The 22530-nt window shown below is 38.8% G+C and overlaps 1 protein-coding gene across 3 annotated transcripts in view; it reads left to right on the forward strand.

The window, feature by feature from the left end:
* Nucleotides 1–22530, forward strand: part of LOC100773384 (solute carrier family 22 member 19) — a 75843-nt gene that overhangs the window by 33011 nt on the left and 20302 nt on the right. For all 3 annotated transcript variants that reach the window (XM_035443111.1, XM_027408380.2, XM_035443112.1), the window contains exon 5: nucleotides 21384–21507. In XM_035443111.1, the coding sequence (XP_035299002.1) occupies nucleotides 21384–21507 (124 nt within the window). The remainder of the gene's footprint in view (nucleotides 1–21383; nucleotides 21508–22530) is intronic.

Below are 22530 nucleotides of genomic sequence, written 5' to 3' on the forward strand. Positions count from 1 at the left end.
GAGAAATGACAGAAACATCTGGCTGCCTGGACAGTCACCCAAGGTTCATCTACAATGTTTGACTTCCATCTTTGGTCTATATGCCTAGAATATCTGACAGTCTTTTCTATGAAGCAGGATTTTTGAAGAACTGTCCTATCTTGTCTTGACAAGGTTCGGTAGTCACTCTCTTTTGTGTCCTGCTTGTCCAATTAGGACAGCATACTGTCAGAAGTCGAGGCAAGGGCACTTTCTTGTCCAGTGGCTTACTTTAGCCACAAAGAAAGTAAACTTGATGTTAGTTTCTTTGATGTCCATCATATTCTCTGAAGTAGATTGGTGCTGCCAGGAGCAGACATGTCTCAATGTTATAAAAAACCCTATGTTATTAAAACATCTTAAATGTCATATTCTGTAGATCTCTGAAGTATTTAAAGATGACCAATCTGTCTAAAATATATCACTTTGACCTTGAAAGCATACCTAATATGACAAGTTTAATTGTATTCGGTGACCAGTTACTAACCTGCATTTCCTTATTATCCTAAATAGCTGATAATAGTAACTTTCAAGAACTAGAAATTTACTTTACATTGTTAAATGAGCTGTATAGGTACAATACCTTGAACATATTAGAAATGTATGTTCAAACAAAATTAATCTCAAATGTGTATTAATATACAAAATTTGTATGCAATATACAAAAATCCAATCCAATATAAAATATTTACTACTAATAGTAGTTGCTTTCTAGAAGTAGATTTAATAGTCTATGACTGAAGAGATGGCTCAGCCATTAAAGGTTAGGCTCACAACCAAAAATATAAGCTTCAATAGTCTACATTTTTATCTTATCATATCTATATCCTCTCTTTTTTCATTTCAGAAGCAGATTCAATAATCTACCCTTTTATCCTATCATATCTATATCCCCCTTTTTTCTTTCCAAAATAGTAACCTTGAATATAATCTTTGTTTAGCCTTTTTCCTGACCATTACCAATAACAACTTGTAACCAATCCCACTAAACAATGACAAATATCCATGACCCAATGAAAGACCAAAAACCATCCACCCCAACTCTTGGGAATGTGGAATTCATATTCTTAAATTAACTTCATGCTGTCTGGGGGCAATGGCATCTTTAAAGAATCCTGAAAAGAAAGAATTTGGTTAATTGTCAAGTCCTGGGAGAGCTAGCTGTATCATTTGTTGTCCAATCTCTGTGTAATGGGAAAGTGCAGGGCTTGACCCAAGTCCTGGCTAGAGTAGTCTGTGACGCTTGACCATTTCAGCTAGCCACCTCGAAATTGATCTGAGCAGTTTGTAGTCTAAAGCTGATTTTTAGGTGGTGTTTTCATCTTAGTGGTGTTATAGTCTTGGTGGAGTCATTGTTGTGGGGGGTCCATCATCCTTTTGGAGACTTCAAAGGTCACCGTTAGGCGTGGCTATGGTTCACTGCAGAAAACTGATAATGACTCAAATCCGAAATTGTGTACAGGATGGTAATGAAGCCCTTTCTAGAATTAGTTAGTACTCTATATGACTATTAATATTATGGCAAAAGTATATGTATGTCATAATTTTTGAGATAATATTTATACATTAAAAAAGCTGCATAAGAGTAAAAATAAAACCAAAGGATTATGATATTAGTGGCAATAAAATAGTCCCTTAATTTTGGTTTTTCTTTTGTCCCTCTATCAGGTGGCTCTTCTGACATGAGACAGAGATTTTGGGTTTTCCTTTAACAAGCATGCTTGGGTTTAGAGGAGAGAGCCATGCTTCGATTTCTAATCATACTGGGATTCCAAAATACCATTTGCATTATATGTCTATGGAGAACAGCAGAAACAAACATTTGGGAAGATTTATGAAATTGTATCCTGTTGTAGATGTGATCTACCAATAAGCCAATTGACTCTTTTTCTTTTTTTTTTATTAAAACAAAAATAAAACATGCTCTATTTTCACGAGACACTGAGAAGAAAACACAGAATTTGAGAAAGTGTTTATAAGTCATATAAAGAACAAGTATCCAGAATATGTAAATAAATATTGTTTTGTTTTATTGTTGTTTTGTTTCAAGACATGATTTCTCTGTATGGCTCTGGCTGTCCTAGAACTTGCTTATGTCCCACCATTTTCAAAGAAATAAAACGTAGAAGGCATTTCTGCAAAAGTACACAAAATAGCTAAAAAGTTGTGGGAACCTGTCTTTGTGGGCCATCAGTCGGATCCATCCAGCTTGCCTGGTTTGTACCTGAGATGGGGAGTATGGACTGAGAAATGGCAGGTAAAGATGCTAAGAGAAAGACAGAGACACAGGATAGAGTCAGGAGGGCAATCCACTGAATACTGAATGCCCCCAAGTTTATTCTTCAGCATTGTTAAGTACCCCAACCAAAAGGGGGACATGGCAGAAGACTTCTATTGTCATGTATAAGCAGAAAACAGACTTTCCTCCCTTTAATCTTCCAAGCATTTGGTAACCACACCTGTTATCCCGCCTTGAGGGTCTAGAGTAAGCACCTCAGTCCAACTCTGTTATTATTTAGATAAGATATCCACTACCAAGACCAAAACATCTTTTTCTTAAGACTTTTTTTTCTGGATGATTTGTCCTTTTTCTTCAGATGTCTCATTTTTCCAGTGGTCTCTGGATTCCTTAGCTGGGTGCCTTTATTCTCCCAAAAAGACAGAAACAAGTCCCTTTTTCAACCCTAATTTTGGGGAGGTTCTCTATTGGCAAGTTATATCTGAGCAAATGAAAAACACTGTCAGTTTTATAGGTTAGTTTTATAGGTTAAATGGCCATGCTACTGGATAAACTATCACCTCTTCTAATCAAGAGGTCTCTCTTGTTCAAATCGGACCTTTATCAATTTTGATGATATTCATAGCATTTCTTCTTGCGTGGAAATGAAAGCAAAACCTCATCCCCAACATAACACATGTCCTGGTTTCCATTTTGAGGTTAACACATCTTTAAAGTATATTGGCTGGTTTAATTTCATAGTTTTTTCTATTATTCAATGTCTCTTGGCAGCTGTTGTTCCTTTCTCTTTAGCGTTAGAAAATTCAAAGTTAATAAAGCATCATGCCATCTATTTCTGGGATTTTTATTATCCCTTTCTGTTTATTTAACACATTCTTTATAGTTCAATTTGATCTTTGTATAACTGCTTGTCCTACAGGATTGTGTAGTATACCTGTAATGTGCTTTAAATTATAATAAGCAAAAAAAAAAAACTGTTTCATTTTTTTACAGACATGCTGGAGCATTGTTCCTCTTAATATAGATGTATGCCCATGATGGCCATAACTTCTAGAAAATATGTGATTATCAAGTCAGCCTTTTCTGAACTGAAAGCAGTTGCCCATTAAAATCTTGAGTAGGTATCAATGATGCCTGTTTTTCTAATTCTATAAAAATAGAACACATCTAGCTGCCAGATTTCGTTCCTTTGAGTACTCTTTGGGTTACTTCCTACAGGTAGTGGAGTTTGGTTGTATAAAGAACAAGCATGACATTTCCTTATAATATCCTTGGCTTATTGTCACGTGATGGAAAAGTCTTTTTTTAAACCTTTGCTATTGACATGATTTTTTAAATGGAATTCTAAGTTCTCCAGCACATTTTCAATCAATAGTTGATCAATTTCTTCATTACCTTGTTCTAGAGGGCCTGGCAGACCCATATGGGATTGGATGTGATATATATATATTCCTGATTATTTCTTGTAACTGAATAAATAATAAATAATAAAGTCAATTCTGCATTATCTGGTATAAATTCAGTGGTTTCAATATGCAAAACAACTCTTTCTGCACATTGCAAATCAGTAACTATGTTGAGAAGTTCCATAAAATTCATTGACAGCATGAGAATAGCATATAATTCTGACTTTTGGACAGAATTATAAGGACTTAGATCCACTTTACTTAAATTTTCTGATTTATAACCTGCCTTTCCTGATTCATTTGCATGAGTATAGAATGTAGGGGCTCCAGAAATTGATGTTTCCCATACAATTCAAGGAAGGATCCAGCTAGTTCTCTTTATAAGTTGAATTCTCTTGCTTTTGGGATATTTGTTGCTAATATCTCCCAAAAAATGACTGCAAGCTCTTGCCAGAGTTCACTTTATGCCCATAATTTGTCAATTTCATCATTATTAAAAGGTACTACAATTTTTGCTGGGTATATTCCTGCTAATTGACGAAGTTTCAATTTTCCTTTTAGAATTAACTCTGAGACCTTTTCCACATAAGTTTTTAATTTTTTTTACTCTGTTTATGTGGCAACAAGATCCATTCAAACCTAATATCTTCCGTTGGCATTAAAATTCCTGTAGGGGAATGCTTACAGGGTAATGTGACCAGAATGCAGTTAAGCTTTGGAGCCACACAATCCATCCACATGTACATTCTGGAATTTCTCTTCCACCAAAGCCAATTCTTTCTCAGCTTCAGATGATTATATCCTGGGACTATTTAAGTCCTTGTCACCCTCTAAGGTTTTGAACAAATTACTAGTTCATCAAGACTTACCCTGATAGGTAGGAAATGTCTCCTAGCAATCTTTGAAAGTCATTAAGAGTCTGCAATTGATCTCCCCTAATAGGATGTCGTCCATTTAATGGAAAACTATAGATTGAGGAAACTGCCTATGTATCATTTCTAACAGCTGCCATACAAAATATTGGCACAGGGTGGGACTATTTCACATTTCCTGTGGGAGAACCTTTCATTGATATCTCTTAGCAGGCTGAGAATTATTATTAGTAATCACCATGAAGGCAGATTTTTCTGTCTTTCTCTTGTAAAAGTATAGTGAAGAAACAATCTTTTTTTAAGATTTATTTATTTATTTATTATGTATACAGTGTTCTGCCTTCATGTATGCCTGCAAGCCAGAAGAGAGCACCAGATCTTATTTCAGATGGCTGTGAGCCACCATGTGGTTGCTGGAAATTGAACTCAAGACCTCTGAAGGAGCAGACAGTACTCTTAACCTCTGAGCCATCTCTCCATCCCTGAAGAAACAATCTTTTAAATCAATAACTATAAGAGGCCATCATTTAGGCAGTAGATATGGCAAAGGAATTCCAGACTGTAGAGAGCCCATTTACTGAACCACCTTATTAACAGCTTAGAACTGTTACCATTCTTCATTCTCCAGATTTCTTTTTAATAACAAATACAGGAGAATTCTAAGGGCTTGTTGATTCTTCAATATGCTGAGCATTTAATAGCTTCTGTACCAGCTTTTCTAAAGCCTGCAGTTTCTCTGTTGTTAAAGGCCATTGCTCAAACCATACAGGTTTGCCTGTCAATCATTTTAAAAGTAGGGCTGTTGGTGTCTTTGAAAGATCAGCAGCTGCTGTGCCCTGTTCTACAGCCTGAATAGTGGATAACTGTTCTTTATAATAACTTGTAATATTTTCCCCAGAGGCATATGTTAATTTATGTTATATTTCTAAGGTTGGGGGAATATTTATCTGGTTATTCCATTGCTGTAGCAAATTATGTCCTCACAAATTCATTGCTATGTTAGCCACATATGGTTTTAATTTTCCTCTGTGTCCTTCTTGCCCTGTATATTCGACTCATCTTGTGTTCTGTTTTACCTGAGATAATTTTTAAATCCCTAGAAACTGAACATTTATTTCCTGAAGAGGCCAATTTGTATGCCAAGATTCTGATGAAATTTTTATTACATCACATTTGTATTTATCAGACCTTCAATGACAATGTCACTTACTTGTTGTTTTAATTTTGGTCTTTGATCATTTACAGAAGTTTGTCAAAAAACTCACTTTGTGGTTTTACCTGATTTTTTTTTGTTCTCTCTTCTATAGCTGTTCTATCACCCAGAGCAGCATGGTTTCTTAAAATAGGCATTAGGTTCTTTAATTACTTTGGGAAGGAGTTTCCTCCATGATGACAGGAAACAACTGAACCAAATTTGGTATAGGGGAGTGCAAGAGGCCCCTCAAGGATTTTCCTGACGGCAAGGGGTTGCCTTGAATGTGCCCTGTTGACCTGCATTCGTTATTCCAATGCCCATCTTTGCCACACCTTCTACATAATCCATAAGGGAGGGGCATTCTGTTTGAATTATGCTTAGAAAAAGCATTGTTTCTAGTAATGCCCTGTTTACAGTCCCTTTTAAGGTGACCTTGTTTGTCACAATCGAAACATTTGACAATGTGATTTTTCTTCAAACCTCTGGAAATCACCTCTCCTATCCAAGCTTCATTATGGTCATGAGATTTAATATTGATTGTATCTCAGTTTCATTCCTCCAAGGGTACTGCTGATCTTGCCTTTAAAGGCCTAATCATCCTTTTGCATCAAGAATTAGCATTTTTAAAAGCCAGAGATTCAATTATTATTTGTCTAGCTTCTGAGTTGGGTATCATTCTATTTACTGCTAATGTCAGTCTTTATAAGAAATCAGTGAAGGTTCCTTTCTGGCTCTGTATGGCTTTAGTAAATGACTCAGTCTTCTTTCCTACTTCTTCAATTCTGTCCCAAGCATTCAAAGCTGCTGCATTGCATAAAGCCAGGGTGCAGTCATCATATAGGTTATATTTTGTATGTGATATAAGAAATAAAGCTTGTCTGAAGATCAGAGTGCAGAGCTAGCAACACTAGTTAGCCATAGGGACCAGACAGTGGTGGCACACACCTTTAATTCCAGTACTTGGGAGTCACATGCCTTTAATCCCAGCACTAGGTAGGTGGCTGGGCAGAGAGAGGAAAATAAGGCAGGTTAGTCAGTCTGAGGATGCAGTCTGGGCAGTCAATCTGAGGGGGCAGTCTGAGGAGCAGTCTGAGCACTGGTAGAGGTAAGAACTCTAGTGCTGGACGCTGTGCTTCTCTGATCCTTCAGCTTTTGAAAGACCCCAGGAAAGCTCAGCACCACAGTCACCCCAACCACCAGGCGGATTCGAAAGCTTGATGTAAACAGCATGAGGCTTTATTGTTGTTTAACGAGCTAACCCCATGTTAGCTCGGGTCTTTCACCTACTCGCTATGGCAGATGGCTAGCAAAGACAGCTTGAACTGGCTGCATAGAGAATTTGTAGGGCAGTGTAAGGGGAGTGTCTAGGGGTACGCACAGGCTCAGGATTGGTGTGCCTCCAGGCTTGGAGGGCTTGCCCTGTGTTGATTGGTCAACTGGTTGTTATGGCCCATAGGCCCTCCCAGGGTGGTTGCTATGCTCTGCGAGTCATTGCTGTGCACTTTTCCGTAAAGCACACCCAGAGCTGTAAAGCATAGCGCCACCAGCTAACTTCTGATTGGTTCCTTACCATAAGGCAGGCATCTGAATTTCTAGTGACTAGGACAAGGTCATGGCAAGCATGTGTTACTGTCATGGCTGTGGAAATGGGGAGCTGGTCCCTTCACTTTTACCTGCTGATAGCTGACTCCAAGTTTTTTTTTATTAAGACCAAAGAGAATTTGCACTACTGTTGTGTTCTTATGCTGGTGTCCAGGCATCTGGGTTTTTGGTAATTATAGGTCTAGGTTCCTTTTTCTGGGTTTGTGTTTTTTAGATTGGTGTTTTGTTCCTTGGTTTCTGTTTCCTCTCTAGTATTTTGGCCTGCATGATCTGTGGTTGAGCAGGGGGTTCTCCACTGGAGTTGGGGGCTTGACTTCTGGTGTCCCTCTGGTAGGGCAGGGGCTCTCTGCCTAATTTGGGGTCCTGGACATGGTGACAAGGAGGGGATGGGGAATTGGGGAAAGGGTAGAAGGGCACTAAGGGAGTGGGGGAGGCCCATGGATGGTTGGAGTGGCCTCTTATTCTTTTGCTTTTAAAAACAATATTTATTTATTTATTTATTTATTTATTTATTTATTTATTTATGTCATGACCTATCTACTGGTGAGAATAGGATATTGAAACCACTCATTACCACTGTATTGGAGTCAATTTGGGATTTAATAGTTTTAATAGTTTTTCTTTTATAAAATTGGATTGCAGCCGTTTTTGGTATGTGTATGTTTAGGATTGTAATACTAATTGTAATACAGTTGTGGTAGATTGCTATCTTAATGAGTATAGAACAACTTATGTTATCACTTCTGACATTTGGTTTGAAGTCTGTTTTGTCAGATATTATAATAACTTTGTATACATGTTTGTTAGGTTCATTTTCTTAGAATTCCCTTTTCTACCTTTTTATTATATGGTGATATCTCTTTTTGCTTCTAAGTTTTGTTACTTGGAAGCAGCAAAAAAGATAGATTCTGTTTTCTTTTTTTTTTCTTTTTTTTTTTTTTTTTTTTTGGTTTTTTGAGTCAGGGTAGATTCTGTTTTCTAATCCATTCTGTTAGTCCATGTTTTTTATTGGTGACTTGAGGCCACTAGTATTAATATTGAATTTTGTATATTTATTTTTGTCATTTTTCATTTTTTGTGGTGTTTTCTTAGACCTCTTTAGAGGAATTGTTCTGAAATTGTTCATTTATTCCCTGTCACTTCTTGTGTATGTTCATTTTTTGTCTTCAGAAAAAATGTTCTTCTGTAGAGCTGGCTTAGTGGTCAGAAATTCTTTAAACCTGTTTTTATCATGAAACGTTTTAATTTCACCTCTTATTTTAATAGATAGCTTTGCTAGTTATAATATTCTTGGTGGATAATTGTTGTCTTTCACAAGTTGGAATAAATAACTCCAGGCTCCTTTGGGTCAAAAAGTTTCTGTGAGATGATCAGGAATTATTCTGATGGGCTTGATTTATAAGTTATGTGACTTTTCTTTCTGTAGCTTTTAACATTCTTTAGTCTGTGTTTTCAATGTTTTAACTACAACATGTTGTGGGGTACTCCTTTTCCTGGATCTGTCTATTTGGACTTCTGTAGGCCTCTTGTACATGGATGACCATTTTTTTCTCTAGGCTTAAGAAATTTTCTGATATGATTTTTATTGAAAATATTCTTTATGCCTTTGCTATGGTGTTATTCTTCTGTGCTGATTATCTGAAGGTTAGATCTTTCCATGGTGTTGTAGAACCTTTCTACTTTCTGTTCCTACTTCTTTTTAAATTTATCATTGACCTTTACTGAGTGGTCTAATTCCTTTCATTGCCTTCCATTTCTGACACTGTTGCCACTGAGTTTTGTATTTGGTTTACTGAGTTTTTCAATCCTAGCATCATTTCATTTTTGGTTTCCTTCAGTAATCCTATCTCTATTTTCATACCTTGGATTGACTTCTGTAGTAGCTACTTTTCTATTGCTATGATAAAACACCATGGCCAAGGCAGCTTATAGAAGAGAGTGTTTATTTGGGTTTATGGTTTGTGTTTAAGGATAAGAGTCCATTATAGGCATGGTGGCTTCTATCAAAGACTGAGAGCTCACCTTTCGAATTACAAGCAGGAAGCTGAGAGAGTAAACTAGAAATGATATGAATTTTTAAACTCTTAAAGTCCACTCTCAGTGGCACACTTCCTTCTGCAAGGTTACATCTCCTAAACCAATTCAAAAAGTGCCACCAACTGGGGACCAAGTATGCAAATGCTTGAGACTGTGGGGTACATCTTATTTAAGATACCACAAGTTCCTCATCTCATTCATCTTTTTGTTTTTGTTCTCTTGGAGTATGTTTTTGTTCTCTTGGAGTATGTGTCTCCTTTGAATTGTTTGAACACACTTATAATCATTCCTTGAATTATTTGCCTGGTAGTTCTTCCAAGTCATTTTCACTAGCTGTAGTTGGCATTTTCTTTGGGCCACCAACCAGCTCCCAAATAAAGACACAGAGACTTATTATTAATAATAAATGCTCTGCCTTAGCTTAGGCTTGTCTCACTAGCTCTTTTAACTTAATTTAACCTGTTTCTATTCATCTACATTTTGCCTTAGGGCTCTTTACTTTTCTTTCATTCTGTATATTCTACTTTCCTGCCTCCTCCGAGTCTGTCTGTCTGGCCTCTGGCATCTCCATGTTGTCTCCTTTTTCTTTCTTCTCCAAGCCTAAATTCCTTCTCCTACTTACTCTTCCTGCTCAGAATTTCTGTCTATACCTCTTCCCTTACTATTGGCTATTCAGCTTTTTACTAGACAATCAGGCAGGCAAGGTAAAACAGCAACGCATCTTGACATAATTAAACAAATGCAATACATCTTTGCATAGTTAAACAAATATTCTTCCACATAAACAAATGAAACACATTTTTCCAAAGTTAAACAAATGCAACATATTTTTGCATAGTTAAACAAATATTCTGTACCATTTTCCCCTTTTTGTCTAAATAAAAATAAAGTTTTTAGCTTTAATGTAGTAAGACTATATAAGAACAACTATTAAGAATCACATTTACAATATCCAGTCCATTTGCATTTGGCAAATTCAAAGAAAATACTAATTATCTATCCTATCTTGGTGAGTCCAAAGTTGTGTACCTAATTTTCCTTCTATCCTAACTTGTATTACCAACTCAAAATTATTTTTTTAGACCTCAACATTTTCTTATATAAACAATTTAAGCTTTTATGTTTCTCAACCTTATAAACTTTGTATTTCTTATGTAAATTTCTTTTATGAATTTGGTAACAAGGAAAACTATAACTATCTATTCTTCAACTTCATCAGAGTCTGAGAAGGACATAATATTACCTGAGTAAACAGGAAGTACAGAGCAATCAACTTCCAAAACTATAGAAATGACAGCGATAGCTGGCTGCCTGGACAGTCACTCAAGGCTGCTCTGCAATGTTTGGGCATCCATCCTTGGCTTGCAGGTCTAGAATATCTGACAAACTTTCCTATGAAGTAGGAATTCTGAAGGACTGTCCCACCTTGTCTTGGCAAAGTTTGGCAGTCCTTTTCTTTTGTGTCCTGCTTGTCCAGTTTGTACAGTATACTGTCAGCAGTTGAGACAGGGTAGTTTCTTGTCCAAATGACTAGCTTTGCCACAATGAAAGCAAATTCCATATGGAGGTTTTTTGATGCTCATCATTCTTTTATGAAGTAGATTGGTGCTGCCAGGAGCAGGCATGTCTCGAGGTCATAAAAATCCTTAGGTTATTAAACATTTTAAATGCCATATTCTATAGGTCTCTGAAGCATTTGAAGATGACATATCTATCTAAAATACATCTGTTTAAACTTGAAAATGTACCTAACGTGACTATAATTTTGATTGTTATAGATGCATAGCTACTAACCTGCATTTCTTAATTATCCTAAACAGTTTGTAATAATAGCTTTCAAAGATTAGAACTTTACATTGCATTTTCGAATGGGATGCATAGGTACAATACCTTAAAAAAGAGTAGAAATATGTATATAGTATAACAAAAATAATCTTAAATTTGTATCAATATATAAAAATCCATACCAGTGTAAAATATTTGAGATGAATAGTTGTCTTTTTATCTATATATCCTATGTCTCCACTAAATGATGACAAACATGCATAACCCAGTGCAGGACCAAAACCCACCCACCCCATCTTTTGGGCATGGGGGTGTTGTCTTGTCTGGACTTCTTCCTGGTGTCTGGGAGCAAATGACATTCCTAGGGATGCTGAAAAATTTGAAACAATGTTCAAGTCATAAGAAAAGTAGCTATAACATTTGTTGTAAAGTCTCTGTGTAATGGGAAAGCATAAGACTTGTCAGAGTCCTGTCTAGAATAGTCTGTGAGGCTGGACCATCTCAGCTAGCAGCAAGTTGTTCTGAATGCAGAACTCTGAAGAAATAACAAGAGAGGCACTCTGAGAGGCAGAATCACCTGGGCTACCCATTTTCATTGGTATCTGGTCCCCTTACTCTGAAAACATACAAACTTTCAAAGGTAACATACATATCTCTATTAACACATAAATTAACTGTGCGTTGTACACAAATCAGCCAACGATGACTTTTTTGCTTTATGTTTGAGCAGGTAAAAAGCATCTGTCAACTTTTTAAGTTTGTTTGTACTGTATAACCAAACCTCTATTCATGGCATATGAAAGGATGTCATGTAATAATAAGTAATGAGGACTCTGTAACTGTCATAGCCTGGCATATCTCAGCCACAAGCCACAGTAGCCATGAGGTTCGGCCTGAGTCGGGGAGCTTGGACTTGGAAACTCCTAGCAACCCAACAGTGATAAAGACCAAACACAGGCACCTTGTCATCTTTAGAGAGCTCTCAGTTCCATGCTGCAAAATTGGAGTCTTTCCTCTAGTCAGCATCTTCCTGGCTGTTTCCTAACCATGCTTCCCTGACCCTGAAGCCATTTCTTTCTCCTCCAGTTGACCCCTCTCTGCTAGATAGCTCCTAACTCTCTGTCCTCACTTGTTACACCTCTCCCTCTGCCCTGGTGTAGGCCTATTCAAATGCTTAGTTGTGTAGAGATGCAAACTAGGGGACATTCTCCACTGAGGCCATGCTATTCAATAGCAAATCAGCTAGCATCCACAACACAATTGTAGGCCAGAGCTCCTGTTTACTGAAACTGGAGGTTTGGACCTCCAGAAATTCCCTAATGGAATTTTCCTGGTTCCCCAACATAACCAACAAGATTTATCATGTCTCATCCAGTCGCATAGCTGTTCCCATGTCAGGGGATCAGCATATGTATTACCTGTCTTGTAGTTTTTGTAGGTTTAATTTTTATGTCTATAGCCAAGATTTTCAGGAGGTATCCCCAGATCAAATCTGGTCTTTATTAATTTTGAAGGAATCCACAGCCTTCATTTCCTGTGGGGAAAAAAAAAACAACCATAACTTCTCCCCCAATGAAATACATCTTCTGAATTCCATTTTGAAGTTAAAGCTTCCCTAAAGTATGTAGGCTGGTTTAACTCAGCAATTCCTTTTATGATCCCATTGAAGGGGCCAGCTTCCCTTTTGGCAGCCATAACGAACACGTGCTTCTATGACCTTGTTCTAGACACTAGAAAGTCAGATGCCTGTCTCGTGACAAGGAACCAATCAGAAGTTAGCTGGTGGTGCTATGCTTTACAACCCTGGGTGTGCTTTACGGACAAGCTCACAGCAATGACGTAGAGAGCATAGCAACCACCCTGGGAGGGCCTATGGGCCATAACAACCAGTTGACCAATCAACACAGGGCAAGCCCTCCAAGCCTGGAGGCACACCAATCGTGAGCCTGTGGGTATCCCTAGACACTCCCCTTACGCTGTCCTATAAGATCTCTTGGGAGACCCTAGGAGCCGTCTTTTGCTAGCCATCCACCATGGTGGGTGGGTGAAAGACCCGAGCTAACATGGAGTTAGCTCGTTAAATTACAATAAAGCCTCGTGCAGTTTGCAGCAAGCTCTCGAATCCGCCTGGTGATTGGGGTGACCGAGAACATGGCCTGGGACCCCGGATACTTGAGTTTCCGGGGGTCTAACATTTGGGGGCTCGTCCGGGATTTGCGACCACCCCTCACCTGAGTGGATTCGATCTTGGAGGTAAGATGATTCGAGCTCGAAACTTATATGTTCAATGTTATATGTTTGCTTGTTATGTCTCTTGCTGTTTTGTTTTGTTGGTTTGGTGCCATGACTTGAATTTGAATTTGCTGTTTTGTTGGTTTGGTGCCATGACTTGAATTTGATCTGCGAAGAATTTGTAATTTGTATAATTTGTAATTCGGACTTTGAGACCCTGAAGTCCTGCCCTGGACAAAAGTCCGAGGGTTGCTTGAATTGAACCATAGGGAAAGCAGACGTGCGCTAGAACCCTTGGTTCCGCCCTGGATGAAAGTCCAAGGGTTGTTTGTAATTTTGGTTTGGGGCACCATTTCTTTGCCGCGGTTTGTGCTGTCTAATGTCTGTCCACATTTCATATTTGTGTTGTGTGTTTGTTAAGCATCTCTTTCTGTCCCTACTGCCCACGCACATGGCATGCATGGGTCAGGGCATGCTTGGCTGCCCGTCTTTTCTTGATGCTCTGAGCACATGGCGCCACCTCAACTGCAATCGGCAGATGTGCCCGGAGGACAGACTGCTGCTCTGAGGACACCCAGGACCCAGGAGATACGGACGTGGGCCAAGGACACTTGGACCCGCCTCAGTTAGCGGCGGGGTTCTGCCGCTCGTCTTCCTGGTGCCATTGCCTTATAAGCGGCATGGGCAGATTGGGTTGGCGTCTGTTCTTTCCTGCCTATTCTGTGTTATCATTGGTTTTCAATTCAGGATCCACCACGCCACCCTGTTTCTATCCCCACCTTCGGGTCTGTGAGGCATGCCAAGTGGGGCTGTTTCTGCCTCAGCGGCTGTCCTGCCATGGGTCCTGGCTTGAGGCCTGCTCTGAGGGAACATGGCTGCAAGGCCGCCATCTGCCTGGCTGCCCGTCTTTCTGTGCTCCACACACATGGTATGCAGAGGGACCACGGGGGTCTTTTTTCCCACCCCTGGATTGGCCGAGGGTCTGGGGTTACTAGCAGCACCCCCACCCCAGGTCTCTCTGCCTTGAGCACATGGAGCTCGAGCGTATGAACTTATCTGGCCTGATCCGGACTTCTAAAAAAAAAAAAAAAAAAAAAGGCCTTAAAGTTATTAAGAACTGTAAAAGGGACTTTGATAAAATTTTTATGTTGACTAAAAAATGAGAAAAAAATGTAGGAGACTTAAATAATAAAGAGGGAAAGGAAAAAAGGAAATTTGTCTAAGAATGTCTAAGAAGGTCAGAGGAAAGTTGTCGCAGAGAAAAGGTTGTTACAGGAAGTTATAGAGGGTTAAAGCAGGTCATAGAAGGTCAGAGGAAAGTTGTTGAAGGTCAGAGAAAAGGTTGTTACAAGTCAGAGAAAAATGTAAACTGTAAACTGTTATGGTTTCTCATGTCTACAAATAGTAAATTTTAAAAAATGGTAATATAAGTTAAAAATTTAACCATATTAAGCTAATTCTGTTTTAAAAAGTCCTGTTTATTTCTCAAGTAATTTATGTATACTTGTTTTAAAATGTTCTGTTTCCTGGTAGCCAGCCACATGGCAAACTGGTCACATGGCTGACTGGTAGCCATTTTGCTAAAGGTAAAAAAGGATACTTAAACCACTATCTTGACTAAAGGTGACCGCATGGAAATTAGAGGTACCATCTTAGAAACAAGTTTTTCAGTTAAGATTTAAAATGTTAATGCTTCTATATATTACAGAAGACATTAAGGGAATTTAAATTTCTTTTTAAAACCAGTTTTTTAAAATGTTTGTTTTTATTAATGTTTGTACTTAAAGAGCTTCAATTTAGAATTATTTTTAAGCAAAGCCTGACAATATAAAGTTCTTGTTTTGTGAAAGATGCTAATCTATTATAAGATGTTGCAGTTTGTGTTTTCAGAAGTTAAATTTAGGGTGTTGGTAGCACACACCTTTAAGCTCAGGGTGTAGGTGGCACACGCCTTTAAGTTTAGAACATTGGTGGCACACGCCTTTAATCCTACCACTTGGGAGACAGAGGCGGATAGATCTTTATGAGTTCAAGACCAGCCTGGTCTACAAGAGCTAGTTCCAGGACAGGCTCCAAAGCCACAAAAAAACCCTGTCTCATTTGAGCAAGCAGCTAAAATATATACATATAGCTACTGTTTAAGGACTATAAGGTAACCCTATGCAGTTTTAAATTCAGCTGTGCTAAGTTTCAAACATTTTACTAAGTTAAAACCAGTTACAGTCAGATTAAAAATTAATTACAGAAATAAGACATTACCTTGCCACCTGTATGCTTCTTGTGTACTTAAGGCAAGTAACTAAAACAGACAAACAGACCTCTAATGCTTCAGAGATCTTCAGAATATGGCATTTAAATTGTTATCTTTAAAGTTTATAATATCAGACAGACTGCCAGATCCTGACAGTGACCCAAAGTCTCCAAAGAAGATTATGAGGCACCCAGTTCCTGCACCTGGACCAGTGAGCGAGATGCTCAGATGTGATACCTGCCGCCTGCCAGGACCTAGCCGAGACTGTGGACAAAGCTGATGGACACTGGAAAATTGATTGTACCCCCTTTGCCTAGACAAAACAAGGTCAGTCTTTTCCATGTCCCTCTTCCACAGAGAGGAAAAAAACTCTCACAGTATAGGCCTGGCGAAGATTGCTGTTCTTTGAGACAGCTGCCTCCAGCGGTAATGGAGAAACTTGGGTATGGCTAACTGTATATGGACTGGCTTCTAACTGGCTTCTGTCACTTTTTAGTAGATTCAGATAAAATATACCCTTCTCAGATCTCTGAAATATTACTGGTTGTCAGCTTGACAGCATCAGGCAATCAGATCCACTATAGACTAGTCAGTATGTCAGCTGATAAAATAGTGACTATCTACTGTTCAGGCAAAAGCTCAAGGTTTTTAAGTTTATTTTGGTTGTCATCTAAGTACAAACTTAAAGGGCTTTTCATCAGGCCAAAGGCACCTCTGTCCAATCCATACCTGGCTCTCTGGACAGAAGAAAAATGTACATGCTTATAGCCCAAATCTGTAGTTTTTGCTAGGACTCAAAGTTATAAATATATTCCTGCTGTTTAAACAGATATCCAAATATCTCCTTTTCTGCACTGTGGGCTTCAGTAAATAAGTTTTAACCTCTGTTCCTAGTTTAAACATGTCTTAAACAGGTTTCTATTTCTGGCAGACATCTGAGTATCAGTTGCTGACTACAGGCTGTTCTAAGTAGACTGGGAGCCCTGGACTTGCTGTGGATGTGAACCAGTCCAGCTGATATGGACACCCCCTGTCTCTGCAACAGTGTCTGCTAACCAGAAGCCCCTGATGGATTCCCCATTGCCTAAATTCCTTTTTGCTTTTGACTAGCATTTCAACCTTCTGGGGTCCCTAACTTCGTCCCAAAGTCAGCAGGAAGCAGTTTGAAAAAGAATTTCGCTGCCCATTTTCCCTGGTTAAAATGCTAAGTCAGGAGGGACTCCCTTGCATGGGGAGGCCAATATCTATCACTCCCTGATGGGGGCGCTAGAGAGACAGCAATTCCATGATTGGATTTCCAAAAAAGAAAATGGGGGAATGAAGGGGCCAGCTTCCCTTTTGGCAGCCATAACGGTCGAACACGTGCTTCTATGACCTTGTTCTAGACACTAGAAAGTCAGATGCCTGTCTCGTGACAAGGAACCAATCAGAAGTTAGCTGGTGGTGCTATGCTTTACAACCCTGGGTGTGCTTTACGGACAAGCGCACAGCAATGACGTAGAGAGCATAGCAACCACCCTGGGAGGGCCTATGGGCCATAACAACCAGTTGACCAATCAACACAGGGCAAGCCCTCCAAGCCTGGAGGCACACCAATCGTGAGCCTGTGGGTATCCCTAGACACTCCCCTTACGCTGTCCTATAAGATTTCTTGGGAGACCCTAGGAGCCGTCTTTTGCTAGCCATCCGCCATGGTGGGTGAGTGAAAGACCCGAGCTAACATGGAGTTAGCTCGTTAAATTACAATAAAGCCTCGTGCAGTTTGCAGCAAGCTCTCGAATCCGCCTGGTGATTGGGGTGACCGAGAACGTGGCCTGGGACCCCGGATACTTGAGTTTCCGGGGTCTAACAGCATGTCTCTCAGCAGCTGTCATTCACTCATCAGCATTCAAAAATTCAAAGTCAACAAAGCAGCATACAGGATCCAGATTCCCTGTGTATTTCTCATTGTTATGTGGCTTATTCTTTATGTACTATTTTACTCTTTCTTTAAAGACTTTACTTATTTTTAAAGTATTTATTTTTCCCTGTGACTATCTACACTCATTTTTTTTCTTTCTTAAGCACCTACACACACTGTAACCTGTTTAAAGTTTTTGTTTGTTTCTTTTTTGTTTTGGTCTGGATCTTTTTTACTGTATACCTGTAGCATTCTCTGACCACACAAACCAAACCTTAAATAGATAAGCAGCAGCTAGGCTCTCCACTAGGTCCTAGGCCTTTTGATGGCAGGTCCACCCCCTCCTTGGGTCCATGAGAGATGAGCCTTAAGCGTGAGGGCCTGGCTGAGAGCTGCATTTAACTCGGAACTGCATTTAACTGATAGTTGCATTCAACCACTCCAGCTCTAGGAACTTGGTGCCCAGACTGTGGCAAGCATTTTTATTTAGCTTGCTGTTTCTACTTAGCATGTTGGCTGCTCAAGTGCTCTGTTGCACAGTAGTGCCTCTTAAGGAAGCCGTATCTGTTTTTTTCTGTTTGTTTTTTCTCTCTTTTCAGATTTCTCAGGCCCTATGTGGAAATTCAGGCCTTATGTTGGGTGCATTTTAGAGATGGTATTTTCTTTGGGCCATCAACCAGCTCACAAATAAAGACATGGAGACATATTATCAATTGTGAATGCTCTGACTTAGCTTAGGCTTGTCCCACTAGCTCTTTTAACTTAGTTTAATATGTTTCTATTTATCTATGTTTTGCCTCAGAGCTTTTTACCTGTCCTTCATTCTGTATCTCTTACTTTCCTGCTTCCTGTCTGTCTGTCTGGCCCCTGGCATCTCCCTGTAGTCTCCTTTTTTCTTTCTTCCTTTGAGCCTAAATTCCTTGTCCTACTTACTCTCCCTGCTCAGAATTTCTGTCTATACCTTCTCCCTCACTATTGACCATTCAGCTTTTTATTCGACCAATCAGGCAGGCAAGGTAAAACAGCACCACATCTTTATATGATTAAACAAATGCAACACATCTTTACAAAGTTAATCAAATGCAACACATCTTTGCAAAATTAAACAAATGCAACACATCTTTGCATATTTAAACAAATGCAACACATCTTTACAAAGTTAAACAAATGCAACACATCTTTACAAAGTTAAACAAGTGCAACACATCTTTACAAAGTTAAACAAACCAACACATCTTTGCATAGTTAAACAAATATTCTTCAACAATTAGGAGCCATTATTTTGGGAGTAGTGATTTGTGGAGGAGAAATGCTGTGTTGCTTTTCCATGTTATTTCTATTAGGACTTGTACATCTGGAGTTCGTTTGTTGGTTGTGTTTTCCTTTTATTCTTTTATTTTTTTTTATTTTTAAAGTTATGTCTCCTTTTAAAGTGTCAGTGGTGGTGTCTGCATGTTCAGGGGAAGACTAAGTCTCCCTAGGGTTGAGATGCTCCTTTCATCTGTGAGACTGGTTTTCAGGGCTGGAAGATCTAGCTCTAGTGTTCCTATGAGTGCAGGTGTTGTCCTGTGTCAGTGAGGCCCTCCTAATTGGGTTGACACCTTTTGCTGTGAGTTAAGCAACTCGTTGTAGTTCTTACTCAGAGTCGTATCTGACCCACCCTAGTTCTCAGCTGCTGCTGAGATGTGGAACTTCCTACACATCTGTAATCTTTTCTTTCTTTCTTTCTTTCTTTCTTTCTTTCTTTCTTTCTTTCTTCTTTCTCTTTCTTTCTTTCTTTCTTTCTTTCTTTCTTTCTTCTTTCTCTTTCTTTCTTTCTTTCTTTCTTTCTTTCTTTCTTTCTTTCTTTCTTTCTTTCTTTCTTTCTTTCTGTGAGACAGAGTTTCTTTGTGAAGCTTTGGCTGTCCTGGAACCAGGCTGGCTTCAAGCTCACAAAAATCTGTCTGGTTCTGCCTCCTGGGTCCTGGGATTAAAGGTGTGTACCACCACTGCCTGGCACACACCTGTAGTCTTAACTTGGAGTTAAAAGTAGGCCCTTCCTTGGGCCCTCAGATTTCTTTGAACTTGGTCAAAAATGTGGAACTCCACAAGCAACAATCCTCTAATATATATTTAAAAATGTGTCATTGGCTCCACTGAACAACCTGTTTGTTCTACCTTGTCTCCTATCCCTAATACTTCATTTTCTCCATCATCCATTCTGTTGATGAGGCTTTCCACTGAGGTGCTTTTTCCCCTCCCCAAATTGTTATTTACTTAAATTAATTCTTCTCTCACCCTGGCCACAGCCCCCCCTCCACCCACTGCTCCTCCATTTCCCTTTAGAAAAGAACAGGCTTCCAGTCATAGCCACTGAACATGGCATAACCAGATTCAATAAGGCTAGGTATAAGTCTTCACATCAAGGCTGGCTGAGCCAACCCCACAGGAGAAAAGAAGGTCCCACAAGCAGGCAAAACGGTCAGAGACACTCCACTCCCACTGTTAGGAGTTCAACTAAAAATTTAAGCCCCAAAGCCTGTTTTTGGTGGCAACACAACAGTAGGATTTGCTGAAGGAGGCAGATGCAGGAGGATCATGAGTTTGATGCCAGTCTGGGCTCCACTGAGGTTTCTATTTGAATTAATTACTGAGTTTTTCATTTTCAGCATCATTTCAGTTTGGTTTTTCTTCAGTAATTCTACCTTTTCACTGAATTCTGTTTTTGTATCTTTCAACGACTTCCTTATTTATTTCTCTCTTTGTTTTTGATCTCTTGGAGCATATTCACATTATATTTGAAGTGCTAAGTATAGTTATAATCACGTTGAGTTATTTGGGATTTTTCTTGTAATTTTTATTATGGGTCATTATTACGGGATTAGTCATTTTTGGAAGCATGATGTTTCTTGTTTTATCCTGTTGTTTCTGTGCAGGGACTGAAGTAGTTAGAGAAATTTGTTGGTTGAGTGTTTCCTTTTTGTTTATGTTGACTTTTCCCTTTTATTAGAGACATTTAAAATATTCAGTAGAGGACTAAGTCTTAGTATGGGTGAGATGTAATTGTCCCCTGCAGATTGGTGCAGTGAGTTTCTGCAGTGCCTGGATGGGCCTAAGTGGGGAAGCTGGGTCCTCTACTTCTTGTAAGAGACTATGTGGTCTTAGCTCCCAGAGCAAAAGCATACCCTTTCCTCTTTTAAAAACACTTTAAAAGTGCTATATATTGTACCAGCAGAGAAGGAATATTTGGTTAAAAATGATTACAGCATTGATATAGTAACATAAGTTCATACAGAGAAAGAAGCAAATCTTCTGTCGGATTTATTCATATAATTTAAATCTTCACAATACATCAATCAACATTGTGGCACTGATGCACCCATTTAATAGATGAGAAACTGAGTCAGATTCAACTTTAATGACTGGCTAGATGCCATCCTGTGCTTGGTGTAGGAATGGATGCAATTCAGATGTTATAATTGCTATATAAAATTTTCCAGAGGTTCTTAATTTTTGGAAAAAGTTTTTTTTTTATGACTAAATGCTTCCTACATTCAAAAAGGAATCCAGCAAAAATACTATATAGGTGTCCCTTATATCTCAATTCACTGAACTCCATGTAAATTTGCATGCAAGTCATGGCAGGGAGGCCAATATGATTCTGGTTCTGCATTCCAGAAGTACAAGTGTACTGCATGGGCGAATTGTTTCCTAGTGAAGGCAGCAAACAACATAGGATTATATTTACTACTATAACAGAATGAATTGTAATCATTAGACTAATAATAAAGCTATCCAAGGACAATTTTTGTGTGCAAAAATTGACCACATGAAAATTGATTTTACTTTCAATATCTTCTTGAGCAGGTGGCTGTCAGAGTCAGCTCGGTGGCTGGTTGTGACCAACAAACCTCAAAAGAGCTTAAAGGAGCTTAGAAGAGTTGCACATATAAATGGAATGAAGAGTTCTGGAGACACCCTAACCATGGAGGTGAGCATAATGGGAGTTTGTTATGACACAGAGGAAACACAAGCCTGATACATGTATGTCTAGGTGTCAAGATGCAGTATGCCACTCTTTACTATATTGCATACATGTATTTCTTTCAAAAGGGACTTTTGCTTATTGGATTTAATTTGTAAAAACTTATCCACAGAATTTTATTCATTTTAAAACTTTTAAAGCATATGTTAGTTATATATAATGATGAGTGTTATAACATGTTCATATATATATTACACATGTTTATCATATTTATCACTCATTGATCTTATTCTTCTCTCACCCCTATATATCCCCTTCCTCTTCTTAAACAATTCTTTTGTATTTTGATATCTTCTTTTGTGTATGAACCAAGAAGTTAAATTAGGGTTAGCTATAGAAATATGGATAAGATATTATTTACAGGACAGTGGGCAACTTACAGTGGTTATTCCATTGAAGAAAATGTCTTTCCTCTCTCAGAAATCAGTAACTGACTGTCAGTCTTGAAGATTAAGTAGGCCTTTATGACCCCTTTCATCTAGCAATGATCAATAAGTCCTGAAGAAGGGAAATGGCATTACAAGCCCCTTTACTTCCACGATGGAATGTTGGCTGGACTATCTGGGCAGGTCCTGTCCAGGTAACCACAACAGCTAAGAATTTAAGTGTGTAATGGCCATATAAGGCCTTGAGAATAGAATTCTATGTACTCCACCCCTTCCTCTGACTCTTAAATTCCTCGTGTTGTACCTTGAGCCTTGGAAGGGGTGATATAGATGTCCAGTTTAAGGAGAAGTACTCAAAAGTCACTCATTTCCAGCACTTTGACCATTGTTGAGTTTGTAGTAACTGCATATACTATCAAAATAAGTCTCTCTGACCATAGCTGCCAGCAGCATTGTTATATGGACACAAATAAAGACATTTAGACAGCAATTTACTGGCACATCATATCCAAACGAAACAACTCCCAAAACAGCATCAGTAGCTTCCTGTCTTGGTTACTTTCCTATTAGCATGGCAAAACCA

The sequence above is a fragment of the Cricetulus griseus genome, chromosome 3 (assembly GCF_003668045.3).
Source record: "Cricetulus griseus strain 17A/GY chromosome 3, alternate assembly CriGri-PICRH-1.0, whole genome shotgun sequence".
NCBI classification, from domain to species: Eukaryota; Metazoa; Chordata; class Mammalia; order Rodentia; family Cricetidae; genus Cricetulus; species Cricetulus griseus.